The 15,209-nt window shown below is 39.3% G+C and overlaps 1 protein-coding gene across 5 annotated transcripts in view; it reads left to right on the top strand.

Annotated features, from left to right (window-relative positions):
- The window catches only part of EPB41L4B (erythrocyte membrane protein band 4.1 like 4B), a gene marked incomplete at its 5' end in the record, with an annotated part of 174,932 nt that overhangs the window by 133,532 nt on the left and 26,191 nt on the right, over nt 1-15,209 (top strand). For all 5 annotated transcript variants that reach the window (XM_080577989.1, XM_080577990.1, XM_080577993.1 and 2 more), the window contains 3 exons: nt 7,287-7,391; nt 10,913-11,051; nt 11,519-11,596. In XM_080577989.1, the coding sequence (XP_080434115.1) occupies nt 7,287-7,391; nt 10,913-11,051; nt 11,519-11,596 (322 nt within the window). The remainder of the gene's footprint in view (nt 1-7,286; nt 7,392-10,912; nt 11,052-11,518; nt 11,597-15,209) is intronic.

Below are 15,209 nucleotides of genomic sequence, written 5' to 3'. Positions count from 1 at the left end.
AGGATTGCAAATAGAAATATTCTTCTTATGTGGGAGTAGGTATAAGCACCAGCTGGTGTTTTGTGCATTCATTTATTCTAATTTTCTTTGTAAATCTTTCCATCCAAAACCAAATTATGCTGTTACATTAAGACTAATTACATTAGGAGCTGCTCAACGTGTAACATAAAATTAAATGTTATCTCACAGCTTGATGATGCACACCAGAAAAGAAGGGTGGAAAATATTAAATTATATCAAGTTGTACGAGGAGAAGTAAAATCGCAGGCACACAGTGCAGAGTAAGCTTTGCTCGTACGAATTGTCAGAATGAGATTTCCCTGCCATGGCTCATGCATCTGATTGATGTACATACACTAGGCTTTGAGTTTGGCTGCCTTTCAGTGTGGTGTGCCTTTGTCTTACATTTTTTTCTTACTGAAGAGATTATATTTCTTACATTTAACTCCCATATATCTTCAAGGGAGGAAAGTCATGCAAAATATTTGGGGCATTCTTGGATTTTTCCCTTTCTTTTCTCACCTGCAGAGTGAAATTGTCTGTATTAACAGCTGAATTATCATCTCTTGGTATCAAAGTTAACACCCTGCTGAAGTGCACAGTGCAATGAGAATTTGAACCATATTTTTTTCAGAGAACTTTGTCTCTCTGAACATGCTGTCAGAATATGACAGTATGAGCAAGGTACCCAGTGTACAGATGTTTCCTTAATCTGTACACATTTTCAATCTGAAGCTAGCATCTCAGTATCTCTCCATATTAGACTTCCAGTGAATGTCAGGGCAGCATGTAAGTGTGTATACAGGGAGTTTGTTCTAGTTTATCCAACAAAATGTACTTTACACACTGACTTTTTCTGCCAGTGACACTGACTTAGGACCCTTTTGAATCATAACTCAAGAAAACTTTTTTTTAAAGAAAAAGCTTTCATTTTTTGTGAGGAAAACTAGGGTTCTGGAGGGGTAGTATTATAAGATAGTGTTCTCAGAGAAATGGAATTTGTTGTACATCTGTTTATTGACTGCTTGAGACTTCAAGACCCACAAACTGGATTTTATTAGGAATTTTATTTAGGAATTTCAATTGATAGAGAAGGCTGTGGCCCACAAAGCTCTCTTGGACACTGTACCTAACAGCAGTTCTTACAAAAACTGCTGACTGACTCCAGGTCTTTAAATTCAAGGCTATGGATAGTTTCTAAGTAGATAGTTTATAAGCATCACAGAGTTGAAGTTCTAGCAACAGCTGTAGTAAGAGATGTCTGTGTTGGCATTTAGAAGTAGAAAATGGGCAAGTCACCTGAGCGATTATGGACAGTTTGTGTCCTCAAGTGAAAGAACTCATTTCCCTGGACAAATAGACATATAAAAGAATGGTTAGGCAGGTCAAAATTGAAGCTGATCAAAAACTATGCGCTTGGTTTTCCCTGACTTGAACTTCAGTGAATCCAATCAAGTTTTGTTTTCTTAGAATCAGAATGGACTTAATTCTGTGAGGCGGAGTCTAAAAAAAAATAAAATAAAAATCATTCTCCACGTGAGAAATTTCAACCAGCTTTACCCAAACCAAAGTGAATAGTTAAACATGCATCAGCCTGACCTCACCCCAGCGGAGACATTAATGGATCAGCCACTGCGGCTTTTTACAAGACATGACAAGGAACCTCACCCAGAAATTTCTGCATCAAATTCATAACTTCAAGCTGAACTGTTGCATACCCTTTGCATACCAGTCTGCATTAAAGATCGCAGATAGGACACTCAGGTATGTACTTTGACTTCGTTGCCAGTATTAAAAACCTCTGCGACTTGTTGCCTGAAGTCAGATGCAGATGAATTGTTTGTAATTTTATCCTTAGTATCAGAACTACAGAGAAAGGAGCAATGCTCAGACCTTCCAGATGAGGCTAAATTGATGAAATACCCCAGTCAAGGTACATTTCTCTGGCAGTGCCCTTAACCTGTGCCTAGGCTCTTTCGCAACCACAATGTTTCTAATGTCTGCCCTGATTGCTGTATGGAGAGGTAGAATTTGTAATTTATTTGAGCTTAGATTGTGGGTGTTGACCAGGTAACCTAGGTGTTTTGCTCCTGAGCTGGGAAAAAGAACAGATTCTTTATCATCATTTATTTAACTGTTGGACCACAGGAGCATCAGAGTTTCATCTAGACTGCAGATACATTTTCATTACAAGGACAAGGGAGGAGAGGGAATTTTGTCTCTTAAAAGAAACAGGGCTCAAATGAAGAGGGTAAGGAAAGCCCACAAGATGTTTTTGGATTAGGCTGTTTCTCTGTAGCAAGAAGCTTTGTAGTATTTCTGCAAAGTATATACAATCCCAGTTTAAAAAAAAAAAGAAAAAAGAAAAAAAGAAGAAGAAGAAAACCTTTATTCAGAAAGTTTGATGCTGACAACAGCTTTCAAGTGTCCAAATAATCTTCTGGAGGGCTGACCTGTCTTCTGAGAAAAGCTTGCCTGTCAGAGTGAAAGAACACATATTATTGTTTCTTAACTTCAGGTGGACATAACTTTGGAAAAGAAACAAAAGAACGAAACAAAGTGCAGGCTGAGAAAAGAGTTGTGTGCTTGTGTGTGCTTGTTTAGCCTGTTAGGCTATGTCTTCAATACACGAGAGAATGCATCTGTCAAGCATTTTTCCCCTTCTTTCCTTTACCCATCATTTTTCTCCTCAAGATTTCACTACCATATTACACTCAAAGGAATCTTTGAAGCCAAAAATCAGCCAGTATTTTATTTTCCCGGTAAGTTAGCACCTGAAGGCAAGTCAACCTTCATGCAGGTGTCTGTATCCTTGTAAATCATGGAGCTTTTAGCCTCCACCTCTTGGCCGGAGACTGGGAGCATGGAGGGAGAGAGATTTATTCCAGATGGCAAGGAACGCACAAACAGAAGCTCTTGTAGCAGAACATGGAAAGCAAAGAGGGATAAAACCTGTTAAAGACAAATATGGAAAGCGGGCTCCCCCAGCAGACTTCAGTGGCGTTAAAATCCAGAACTGGATCCTCCCTGGAAAGAAGTTATTTTTTTCCCTTTCAGTTTGTTAGGGGCAGGACGGTTTGCTGCCACACAGCCCCTTTGCTACACCTCAGATGGGTATGGAGGTCTGTCCCGAGCCAGCTTGGCAGGGGATGAGGAAGGCACGTCAGGCTGTGGAAGCCGTTGTGCCCCCAGGCCCCTCTGTCTGAGCACCTACATCAGGTCCCTGAGGGAGATCCGGGTTAGACCAGTGGACCTCTGGTTGCTTGAAATATTCCAGAATGTACGTCCTTCTGCAAGCAATTTTGGTTTCAGTAGCCCTGTTGACTGCTACCTTGAGAACAAAATGAATTTCTCAGCAGCTCTGTTTTGGGGATCTTTCTTTAGGACTTGTTCCTCTGCAGGCTCGTGACACAAGTTGGTTTGGGAAGGCATGCGGTGGTGGCTGCTGCGCAGAAGTGTGCTGGGGCTCCCCGGGCAGAGGCAGTTTCTCATGACCTACCACACCACATGCTGACATTCGTGGCTGTTATTGTCATTCTCACCAGGGAGTGACAGATTTTTATGCGAGGTGCCAAGTCGTTAAGTAACTCTGTCTTAGTTCAGTGCCTTCCTTTTCATGCTGTAGTGATTAGATACTGTTAGAGGAGAAAAGGTTTCATACGAATTAAAGACATTGAAACTGAACCTTATAAAGGAACTGTAATACACTGCATTTTTTCTATTTTTTTTTTTCCCAGCCTACGTCCTCCCAAACCTCCAGCATTTCAGGCTTTGTTCAAGCCCACATAATTTGCTACGTATAGGACCAAACACTACAAATGGGCATATCTGCACATAATGACTATTTAAATAGCCAAAATAACTGCAAGGTTTCTCTTCAAGAAGCCCATCTTTTCATATATTCTGGCTGTAGTATTCAAAAGACGACAATAGAAGTCATTCTGCTTTATAGATGCTTCTTTTTCAGGAATATAAGAGATAACGTTTTTTAAGAGTGTATGTGGTATTAAAAGACTGACATTTTTTAAAACAGATCAGGCGCTGAGTTGAATCTGAGCTCTTTTTGCATCTGGTGGCTGAAGTCAGGGTAGCAACAGCTTGGAATATGCTCAGACTGAGGAATAGCGTTTGGGGAGAGCATACAGTGGAGATGAAACAGGAGCTATCAGTGTTTCTTTAGGCTGGTGCAGGAAGGGCTACACTAGCAAGGTTTTAATGAGGGCAAGAATTCATCTCTGCAGTCTAACATTTCATCTCGTGATTATGGTAGACTAGGTTCAGTCTGCCTTTTCAGGTGGAGGCATTGCCACTGCTCCTTTTCATTCGGATGTTGCTTCAGCTGGCACGTTAGCTAACCTGCAGCTTCTCAAAATGTGTAAATAAATGGTGCTTATGTCTCTCACAGAGGCCTGAAAAATATCATCAGGAGTTAGATAGCCACCGCATCCAGCATCTAACAAAAATGATGACAAAATTTTATAATAAAAGGAGAGAAGTTTTTGTTCTTACAATTGTATTGTTTGTGCAAGGTAAATGAGTGGGATACTTCAGTGACATGATACATAATAAATAAAGCTTATCTGAGTAGTTACAATCACTTAAAAAGAAGTAGGTGTGTCTTGTGGTACCATATCTTGGCTTTTTCTATAATTGTTCACTTGAAAATTTGCAGCATTCAAATAGGTTTTTCAGATAGGTTTTTCATCTGTTTGTTGGATTAAGGAATAGGTCATATGATTCTTGAACACCTTTAATCACAGTTGAGTGAAATTTTTCATAGGAAATTTTTTTCAAGGGAAATTCAGACTTAAAACTTTAAAACTTTTCATGCATATGAATCACTTTTGTACCTGTTGCTTTGAGACCATTATAAACTGTTTTAGTTACAAAGTAGCACAATGTCTTTTCAAAAAAAAAAAAAGATTTTTGGGGCTGAAATAACTGCTTCAAAAGTTCCACCCTCTACCTTATTTAAAAATTGTAAATTATGAGAATCAAAGGAGATATACGAGCTTTGTAAAACGAAAATTTTCAAAGGAATAGAAATGATCATTTCACATGTTCATTTCTGTTAAAATATCTGATTTACTTTCATTGCAGATTATAATGCCATCTTCAGAAATTTGAAGTGGCAATGAACTGGAAATAAAGTTGTTACTGGCTTTGCTGTTTCACATTGGGCTGTTTCTGAGCCCATTGGTAGTTTGAGTGCATTGTTTGTTATACTTTTTGAGCACATATTTTTCAGCTCGTGTGTAGTTGATACCACTGTTTTTGTTCCTTCTTAAGATGATGGAAGGGTTTAAAATTTGAAATTAACACCCTGTAAAGGCACTGGAGAATTGTAGGGACTGCTCACTCAGAGCAAGAATTTCAGCTGACGTATTTCTGAGCTGAAAATAATGGAATTACACGCATTGACACCCCTTGGAGATTTGACCATCAGATTCAGTAATTAAAAAGGTCTTAACATATTTATCCTACTTATGTCAGAACCTGAACTGAAAATCACTTTGAGTAAATTGAACTACCATTTTTTTCAGTTGTCAAAAGCTACCTTTGGTTTAGCACAAGCTGTCAAAAATAAATAAATAAATAAATAAAGTAAAAGACTATCTAGAGCAGCCATCCATTCTGAACCATGACTTGATGAAGATGACATTGGTGGCTTCCATCATGATGCTGATTCACAGATTTCCAGATCAGATGTACTGACTTCAAGATTAGAAAAAAGATGGTTGGGGCTCTTTTCTTCCATTATCCACCCCTTAATTGCCAGCCTAAGAAATTCATCAAGGAGTCTGAAAATCTGGCTGAATTATTCTGCATTCGTCTCATTGCAAATCTGAGATATAAATGGCTGACCCTGAAATTGGATTTTGGGAGGCAATGAGATATGATTTGTGCTGCTGTTGAATTGGCTTTGTGAAATTAATGGAATCAAAAATCAGAAAAACAGTTGACAGAAGTTCTTTTTCCTTGGGAAGTGGAACTAGTTGAGTCTTGTTTATGATATATGTGTTTCCTTCGTACTTTCATGCTTGCCATTCCTCAATCCTATGCTCTGTGACCTCCCCAACAACCAAGAAACACATAGGAAAACTGAAAATAGAGTCCGATGGCTATGCCTTCCCAATAAGCTCTGTTGCAGCTGGACAGCAAGTTCAGAAGTTATCAGAGATAGTTAATAATTTTAAAACCCACAGGGGTGTCAGAGAGAACTGCAATTGTGAAGATTGTGTACTTATTTTATTATGGCTTTAGAAGACTCATATGATGCAGGTGGACTTGAAAAATTCAACCCAAGTATATAATTTAAAGACGAGTTTGTCCCACTTCTGCCAATTGTGGTATGTACCTCAGTGCATGAGCAGTCCTACCAGCAATAAGTTGGGCTGCTTAATTACTTGGCATAGTATCTGACTTCAGGTTAGATGATAGAATACAGCTCACACATTATTAATCAATACTTTCAGATTATTCCTTCAATGTTTGGCATATTTATTGTGTTTATAGTATTTCTCATACATATACAGTACACTTAATTATCACATGTTGCTTCAAATAAAAGTAGTATTTAAGATAATTCCTGTATATTCCTGTCACTTAGGCTCATGATTGAAATGATTTCCCCTCAAGGTCTTGAAGATCTTGTATTCAAGCCTTTGTTAACCCTAATGAAAATGGTTGAAGAGAAGATCCTTTTAGATGGTTGTCCTCATTCCCATTTCTATCCTTTGTTGAAGCTCTGCAGATGTTTTCCACATTCATGAGCATCTAAAATGTGTCTCAGTTTTGCATTTATTTCTGACAAGCATTTTTTTCTTGGATCAAATCCATTATTCATTAGAAAAATAATGTTTAATTTCAGGTGAAAACTATTTTAAACAGAACAGATTTCAGAATTGATAAAATTAGTTTTTGTTAATTTTTTTTTTCTGTCAAAAATATTTCTGACATGGCTGAATAGCTGGGCTGTTATTAAAATGTTGTCCTTTGGAACCAGTGACACTTCCACATGGGCTCTTACATAGGCTCTGTATTTTTAATCAGTTGCTGCTTTTATAAAAAGCATGCTATGGACAGGAGAGTGAATTCACACATCCTTTTCTGTTCATACACACTGGCCACTGGACTATAAATGGATGGATAATAAAAGGATGAACTTCAATGAGCACTTGCCAATTTGCAAGATAAACATGTGTTGATGAGTTAGAACTTTGTTGATATGCCTGAAGTAGTTTAAATAAAGACTGCGTCACATGTATTTTTATTGTTATTTTTAGAAGTCCAGCTCCAGTGCGACCTGAAACTACGCCATCAACTGGCCCTACAGAAAAGCAGGAAATTAAAGTTTCTCGTGTGAGGAAGTTAACCAGACAGTACAGCTTGTGAGTAACATATAGCACTATCTTTGTGTTTTTGCCTGCTCCAGCTGAAAATGAAGGGGGATGCTAATTATTGCTCTAGCTGCTCTTTCTGAAAGGCATGAATGCAATTACATGATAATGATCTTATACTGATACCGTTCCTTTCATCTCTGAGAATCTTTAAGCTTTTAAAACTTGTGAATTTGCCATCCCTATGCAGTTACTAACCTCAGAATTGCAGACCCTCTTTTTCTGAGATTACAGGTTAGAAATTAAAAACCCCTTTACCACATGAAATGTCAAAGACTTGGTGTGTGTTGGAGCAAGCTGCTCTGTCTGCTTTATTATAAGCCCATTTACAAAATGAGGGAAACAGTCCTTAGCTTTTAGGTGGTCAAGCTGTGCTGTCAGCTGTTCCCTCCTAGAAAGGGAGCACTCTCTCTTTCTCTCTGATTTTGTCACTGGCAGAAATTGCTGAGTATGCTACAGCTATGGTAGCAAAGTTAGGTCTCTTAGTCCTGGCAAGATTGATCTACACCTATAGAGCTTTGGCATCCCATGTACACCTAGTTCTTCTAATTTTAGAGTCTGGAGATGCAAGGTACTGAATAAATGTGGAAATCAATTTGTTGGTTTGTCCTTCATATGAACCGACAGACAAGGCCACCAGAAACCAGGGCAGTAAGCTGACAAGAAAAGGAACAAAAAGAGAGAATGTCCATATAAATTTACTAATTGAAGAACACCAACTTTGTAACGAAGAAAGAATTATATATTCTTTCTATATGGAATGGCAACCATTAGTACCTCTAGCAATTTAACTTTCTGGTGTCACTAAATATATAGCAAAATTAGTGGAAGTATTCTTTCCATCCAAAAAGATTCTAATAAATGTCAATATGCAATTATTTTGTCTCACTGTCAAGAAAAATGAAAAAAGAAAAAAAAAAAAGATGAAATATTTAGAAGAAACAAAAGAATGAATTAAATTGAAGCTAGGAGGAAAAGGAGCATTTAGCCAAATCGACATTTGTCCAAGAGACCAAGGCTAACATATGGGAACACACAGCCACAGCTTGGTCAGCAGACCATGACATGACTCTTTTACCATGATAGATCAGCCAGCATGGTTTAAAAATGAGACAGGAGATGGGAATTGACAACTCAAGCTGGGAAGAGAACTCAGGTTCCCCTACTGCCTGTTAATCCTGAAGGTAACATGACAGGTAACTTGGCAGCATTTGGTAGGAGCAGTTTCTCAAGACCTGAAAGCCTGTTTACTCCCTGCGCCCAGCAGAGCTCAAAAAGCAGAATGCTTTTCTTGGGTGAGATGCCACTTCTACTTCCTCTTTTTCTACAAGCCAGTAGAAGGAAGTCCCATACGTATTTCAAGATGTATCTGATTTTTCAGATTTTTATATAAAGCAGGGACTTGTAGATAGCAGCCATCAAAGGAAAAAGCTGTGGCACGTAGTGGACCTCTTATGTTATGTTACGCATGTGACAGATAATGAACAGAACATGATGGCTGATGTGTAAGGATGGGCAAGAAATCCATGTCCTATTGCAGGCATAGTCACATGTTTTGTACGCATACTTTGAAAAGTTCTCTATTTAAGTTTTAGCATAAGGAGGTTGTTAAATTGGTCCTCAAATACTTCTATGTAGCAAAGAAAGAAAGCAGGGTTACACTGCATAGACAATTTTCACGTAAAAAATATTAAGTAACGTTATATATGCAAAAGCAGATTTCCACTGGAACCATCCAAGTAAGGTAGTAGGATAAGGTGGTGTTGAGAATAGTGAGGCTAGTGAGAAATCAGTTTTTAAGAGTCTGAGAGAAAAAAAAAAAGTCTGTAAGTTGTTTACCAGTAAATAGAAGGTGACCACTAATGAAGGAGAGATGTTGGTAAATGGACATAGAATAACAAAAATAGATACCTCAAGGTATACAGTGAAGAAGGCCAATGCTCAGACTTTTGGCTAGCATGCTGATAGCTTGATGACTGATAAGACTGGACCCTGACATTTTGGTTCTCAGACACGAAGAAGCCTTTCTTAACTGGCAAGTTCTCGACAATTTTCCGCTTCCTTCTCTGCAACAGAACAGCTTTACCCAGCAAGGATGGGGAGGGTGCCAATGTGTTCCCACTGAGAGAGGGGAGCAAGAGCTGAGAAAAAATGTCAGCAATGTGTTTCTGAAAGAAAGATTAACTAGGTCAACAACCAAAATCTGGCCTGTTGGATTAATAAAACATCTACTTAGTAGGTCCGAAAGATTTTGCATTTTCTTTCCAGCATAAAAACAGTGTACTCCTCATGCTCTGGTGATTAATTCTATCCTTACCCAGAAGAAATAAAAAATGAAGTATGGAAAAGGTGTCATTAATGTCCATACCTTTATGCCCTAAAACAAAACAAAACAAAACCAAAAAACAACAACAACACTACGACACATTATCATCATCCAAACAATCCAGAGAAAGGCTGTGTACCCTCTATGTAATGTAGGTTTGAAGTATTGTGTTGCACAGGCACACTGTACAGGTACCAAGCACAGTTGTGTTCTGGAAATGTCTGTCAAACTGGCATGGCAGGGCTCTGTGCACTGTGACTACCTAATTGGTAGTTAAAATCTGTGCCATTTTCTGAGCAGAAAAAATCATTTTTACCCATGCTTTAAACTGTCAAATTATAGTCTTTCCTTTCTACACATCATTCCCAGTAATAAAGGTTGTGTATGCCAGATTGTAACTCTGTTTACCTCCATGCAATTTCAATTAGCGATTGGAAAAATTCTGACCCAGGGCTGACTGATCCCAATAATTCGTAGTCAATGGGGGTCTACAAAAGTAAATGAAGGTACAATATTCTCTACTGGCTTTCCTTTAGTGGTGATGGTAAGTGAGATGGAAAGAGCTCAGCTGGATGCCCTAGAGCCCAAGGGAAGTGTGCAAACTGGTTTTAAATTAAATGTTTTCTCTGTAAACTGAATAAATGGAACAGGAAGAACATACCCTCACAAGAATGTTTCTACAGAGCTCCTCCTGGAGTTGATCAAAGTCCTTTAAAGCCAGTTTGGAAATAATATGCAGTGACTGCATGCCAAATCCCCTTAAGACTAAGGAGTAATCTTAAGCCAGTAAAGCAGTCGGTCCCATAGATGGATCTAACCAGGTCTGTTGTTATCAAGATAGCCAATCTCTGTAGAAGAAATTGTGAACATTAGAGTAATATCAAATAAGTTCACGTATTCACATGTACATTCTCCATAGAAACACTACTTGCGCATCATGCCCATAAGATTTCCATTTGTAGATGAGGGTTAACTAGCCAACTGATTTTTGAGGAATCTTCAAGGCTTTAAAAATCCAACTTATTTGCCAAGTTAGCTGTAAACACTGCATTACAGATGGAACAGAATTTCATTCCAGATCGCTAGAGCTGACATACAGCTGTCCAGTGCCTCCTCCAGAACAAGTATGGTCAAAGTCAGGTGATACTTTCTAATTAGAAGATGTGCCTGCTTTTATCAACCGCAGTGATGAAGATGACCTTCCACCAGCACTGGCAGCAGCAGCAGCAGCATCAACCTCTGTGTCTTCAGCATCTCCCGGGTCACAGAAAACTTGTACACCACAGACATCAGAAGGACAAACACAGGTTTCACCTGGTGGCAAGGTAATATGCAAAGAGGTGATCTTATGACAGTTGGGAGAATATTCGGGAAGAGTGGGAGGGAGTAGCAAGTAATGTTTTCCTTACATGAAATAATTCCATATTTCAGAGTAGGTTTTAATCCAGAGTTGTCACAATATGTTTAACCTTTTTTGTAAGTGCAGCAGCCAGGAAATATTCAGAGCCCACTACAAGACCCAACAAAAATCAATAATAGGTTTTCATCAACTTTGGGGGGCAATAGACCAGGATTAAATTAATTTTTACCTTGATTTCAAAGGTGCGTGGCTTTGCTGTCCATCTCTCCTGAGTAGCCATTTTTAACATTGCATGAAATTTGAAATCTATTTGACAATCTATGCTTTAAGGAATAAAACCAAAAACCACAACAAAGAAAAAAAACCAACAACAACTAGAATTAAGAAAACTAAATGTTTTCTTCAAAATTGTGTTTCTCCTTTGCTTTTTAGAGTTCCACAGATGCTGGGAGTACTTTTGCTTTGGAGCCAGGTGACCTTCTGATGGATTTCACAGAGGCCACACCTATGGTAAATAATTTCCGTTTGCAACCAGAAAAGTGTAAAAGTTTTCAATAATTTCCGTGGAGCTGAAATGAATGGATTACTATGCAGTGGGTTGGATGGTGCACAGGAATAAAATAAATTTCCTTGATATGCAATAATCCTGAGCACCTGACAAACTCTGCATCATAGAAAATCTATTCACATCAACAATTATGGCTGAGGTTTTGAATGTGATTTTTTTATTGTTGGATGACTTTTCATTTCTCTTCTACCTGGATAACCTTACACTTTGCTCCACTGCTTTCACCAGCCTCTTTTGTCCTCTTACCGTAGATTCATGATGTGCTCATAGATTTGCTTTTGGGAGTTGTCTGGAAAGTCCCTTCTCAACACAGGTTTCGTTCAGACCTTATCCAACAGCCAACCCAAAGACATGTATTTGCACTTTCATGTTTCATTAGCACAGTGTTTTGCTTCAGATTAAAGCAAAATAGTCTGTAACATTGATGATTAACTTCTTTTTTTAAAAGTATGTGTTTTGTGGTTTTGCTTAAAAGCAGAAGAGAGATGCTGTCCCACTGAAATCAAAATGCCATTTGATTTCAGTGATCTCAGGCTTTCTCCTCAGATTTCCAGCAGATTACATGAAGGATCACAGTGTGATCCTTAACTTTCTCCAAGTCATCCTGCATTGCAAATAGCTCTAATGCCAGATAGCTCTGCTGTCAAAAGCTGTTTTTGCTGTCTTCTAGAAACTGCATTTAAAGCGTATAAAACATAACAGAGTCATAACAGCATTCTTGGCATAAATATTTCTGTATTGAAGTACCTGTTCTGGACATTGCTTTCAATATGTGGTTATGTCCTAGTTTACAGTATCAGGAAGGTGTTGTGGGGATGTGCCTTTTATTTCAGAAAAATTATGGTACGAGTTTGTAGGTAATGGTTTCTGTCCTGTTACTGCTGGATGAGCAACGTGTCTTCCCCTGCAAGTCTGGCAAAGTGAAAAAGTATACCTCCTAGGTTCCTCCCTGCTTGCAGAACAGGTGGGGATATTCAGTGGTGGCTTTTGGGCTTTGGAGGCATGTGGCCATCTCTGCAGAGCCCAGGAGCCTCACCTTTTCTGTGAGCTCCATTTCTGTGGATGCCTAGCCTTCAGATCTCTGACGTTAATTGCAGTGCTAGACCATGGTTATTAGCAATTCTCCTGGTATTCTTGGCATGCTCCCAGCGAGTCCTGCATTAGCAGTGGGTTATGGTAGGGGCACCAGGTGTACTATGTCTAGAGACCTGCTGCCGTGGGTGGAAAGGCTGGTTTGGTGCAGGGGACTGGGCAGAAGCTAGGAAACTTCTGAGTTTGCCACTGGCATGCTGCATTTTGGGAAAACACTGTCCCTAGAGGGATGGAGAGATCTGCAAGGCTCTTCTCTCTTATGCAGTTTTAAGCCTGTGGGGTTGTTTCTTCACAAAGTCCATAAGGGCACTTGATGTGTACTTCAGGGGTTCATTAAGCAGGTTTTGTGTTCTTCACCTGCCATCATAGTCCTATCACCACCCACCCTGTTCCTGCTGACCCATGTGTTATCTCTGCCCTTCAGCCTGGCACAGCTGAACAGTCCTTGCACCCCAATACTTTCATAACGCAGATGCTGGATCTCTTAACTGCAGCAATTGAAATTGAAGGGGCCTTCTATCCACCTTCTGTCCCCTGGGGCTCCTTGGGTGAGAGCTGTTCCAGCACTGGCAGTTGCATTGAGACTACCATGCTTACTGCTCCTACATCTACCATGCATTGCACCTGAACATCCCACGGCAAAACGAGGAGTGTCTACTGAAAAGGGAAGGTTTACCTGGGACCTTCTTGACGTGCTGGATCATGAAACCATCCCATTCCAGAAAGTGGTAGACAGAGAGGTATTCAAGTTGAACCACGTTCCCCTGAACGTTTCTGGGAGAAGAGAAAATTAAAAAGGAACAAAGGAAAGAGGGAAAGATGCGGGGTTCAACGTTCTGCAGTCTTTGCCAGTAGTTTAGGCTGGTAAGACACAGGCAGATTGAAACAGATAGGTTACATTGTTCTCAGTATTAATAACATGGTTGTGGCTAAACTGTAAGTAATTCTCCTTTGGAGTTTATGAATATATTTCTTATTCTAAAAAACATTATACCATAGTTTATTTTAATAATCTGAATATTTGGAAATGAGTCATGGAGACTTTAGCAGCTGACCTGCCCTAGACAACATAGGCTTGAGTTTTGTTTCCATTTAATAGAAGACAACATCACATGATTTTCCTTTTCCAGACAAGGAAATTGTTTTTTTTTTTTAGCTAAAAACTTTACCCAGTCATCATTTCCCTTTCCTACCCCACCATCCACTGACATAATATATCATACCATATGTTCATAAACTAACCTTCCATGGCTTTCTTGGTTTTAATATTTCGGAGAGCATGTACTGCACAGCATCAATCAGCCCTTTTTGTTTTGTTTAATGTCTATAAAGGTCAGCTTGTTCTCTAAAGAGTAGTTATTGTTTACAGACCTTTCCCTGCAGTTTCACTGGCTACAGGTTTCTGTCAATTGAGGTTTGAATGAAAAGTTTACTCGTAAGGGAGTGAGGCTCCAAACAAAGGCAAGCTAAATACATAAATACATAGCTTTGAGACACTTTGAATATTTATTAATTCTGTTGTGGCAACGTGTGCTGTCATTTGCGTGTCAAGATCACATACCGCTTAGCTTCATGTTAACTGGCAATTCAGTGGTAGTGTGCTGGGTTTGCACACCGTGGTCTGGCAGTTGGTTTGTTGCTTGTTAATTATACCCTTATTTGTTTCCTTTCCAGTGACATGCACGTTATCTGAAGGGGTCATTCATGCTGCCTCATTTGCCCGAGGTGATAGGGTTGGAAGTTTAGGTTCCTATATAAGCAGAGTTTCCTGCTGAGGGGCATTCAGGCAGCTGACTTCTCTTTGTTGCCTGGAATAAGGCACCTAAATTGCACACCTAAAATCAACTTTATTTTGGTCCTGATATATGCTGCCAAACTGCCCACGTTGACTGCAGAGCTGTTAATTTGAAGCAGTTTCAGACATCCTCCCTTCTCTTCTGTAACATCGCTGGCAGAGAGTGATTAATAGTCACTGACTCAGCTGCGTGATCTTTGTTGTTCAGTGTTTGATCATTGATGCTTCTTGATGGCCTTGGGTTTTATCCATGTTTTGCTGCTGTTGCCCATACAGTGGAAGCTTTAAAACATGCTAAGGGTTAGAGTTAGAAGTGGAGCTCACAAAATCAAATTAACTTATAAAAATGGAGGGATTGGTGAATAGATTGGATTAATAGTATTCATCCAGGCTACCACGCAGGGATCAGAGCAGGCAAATTTGTCTATTCTGTCAGCCTGGAGGAATTACTGTGATGTATACGAGAACCAGCTGAGCGCTAATGGTCACTTAGTCATCAATACTTAGACTGCCAATAACAGCAGGGCAATGGCGAGGCAGAAAATCATTTTGCAGGAGAACTAATACATATTTAGTAATGCAGATTGCCTAGAAGTGAAAGGTATCCTTCTGTGCTTTGCACTCTTCAAACCATGTGGCTTATGCATGCTTCTACTCAATTTTCAAGT

This window comes from Anser brachyrhynchus, assembly GCF_964034855.1.
Source record: "Anser brachyrhynchus genome assembly, chromosome: 2".
NCBI lineage: Eukaryota > Metazoa > Chordata > Aves > Anseriformes > Anatidae > Anser > Anser brachyrhynchus.
This window is presented reverse-complemented; position numbering and strand designations above follow the sequence as displayed.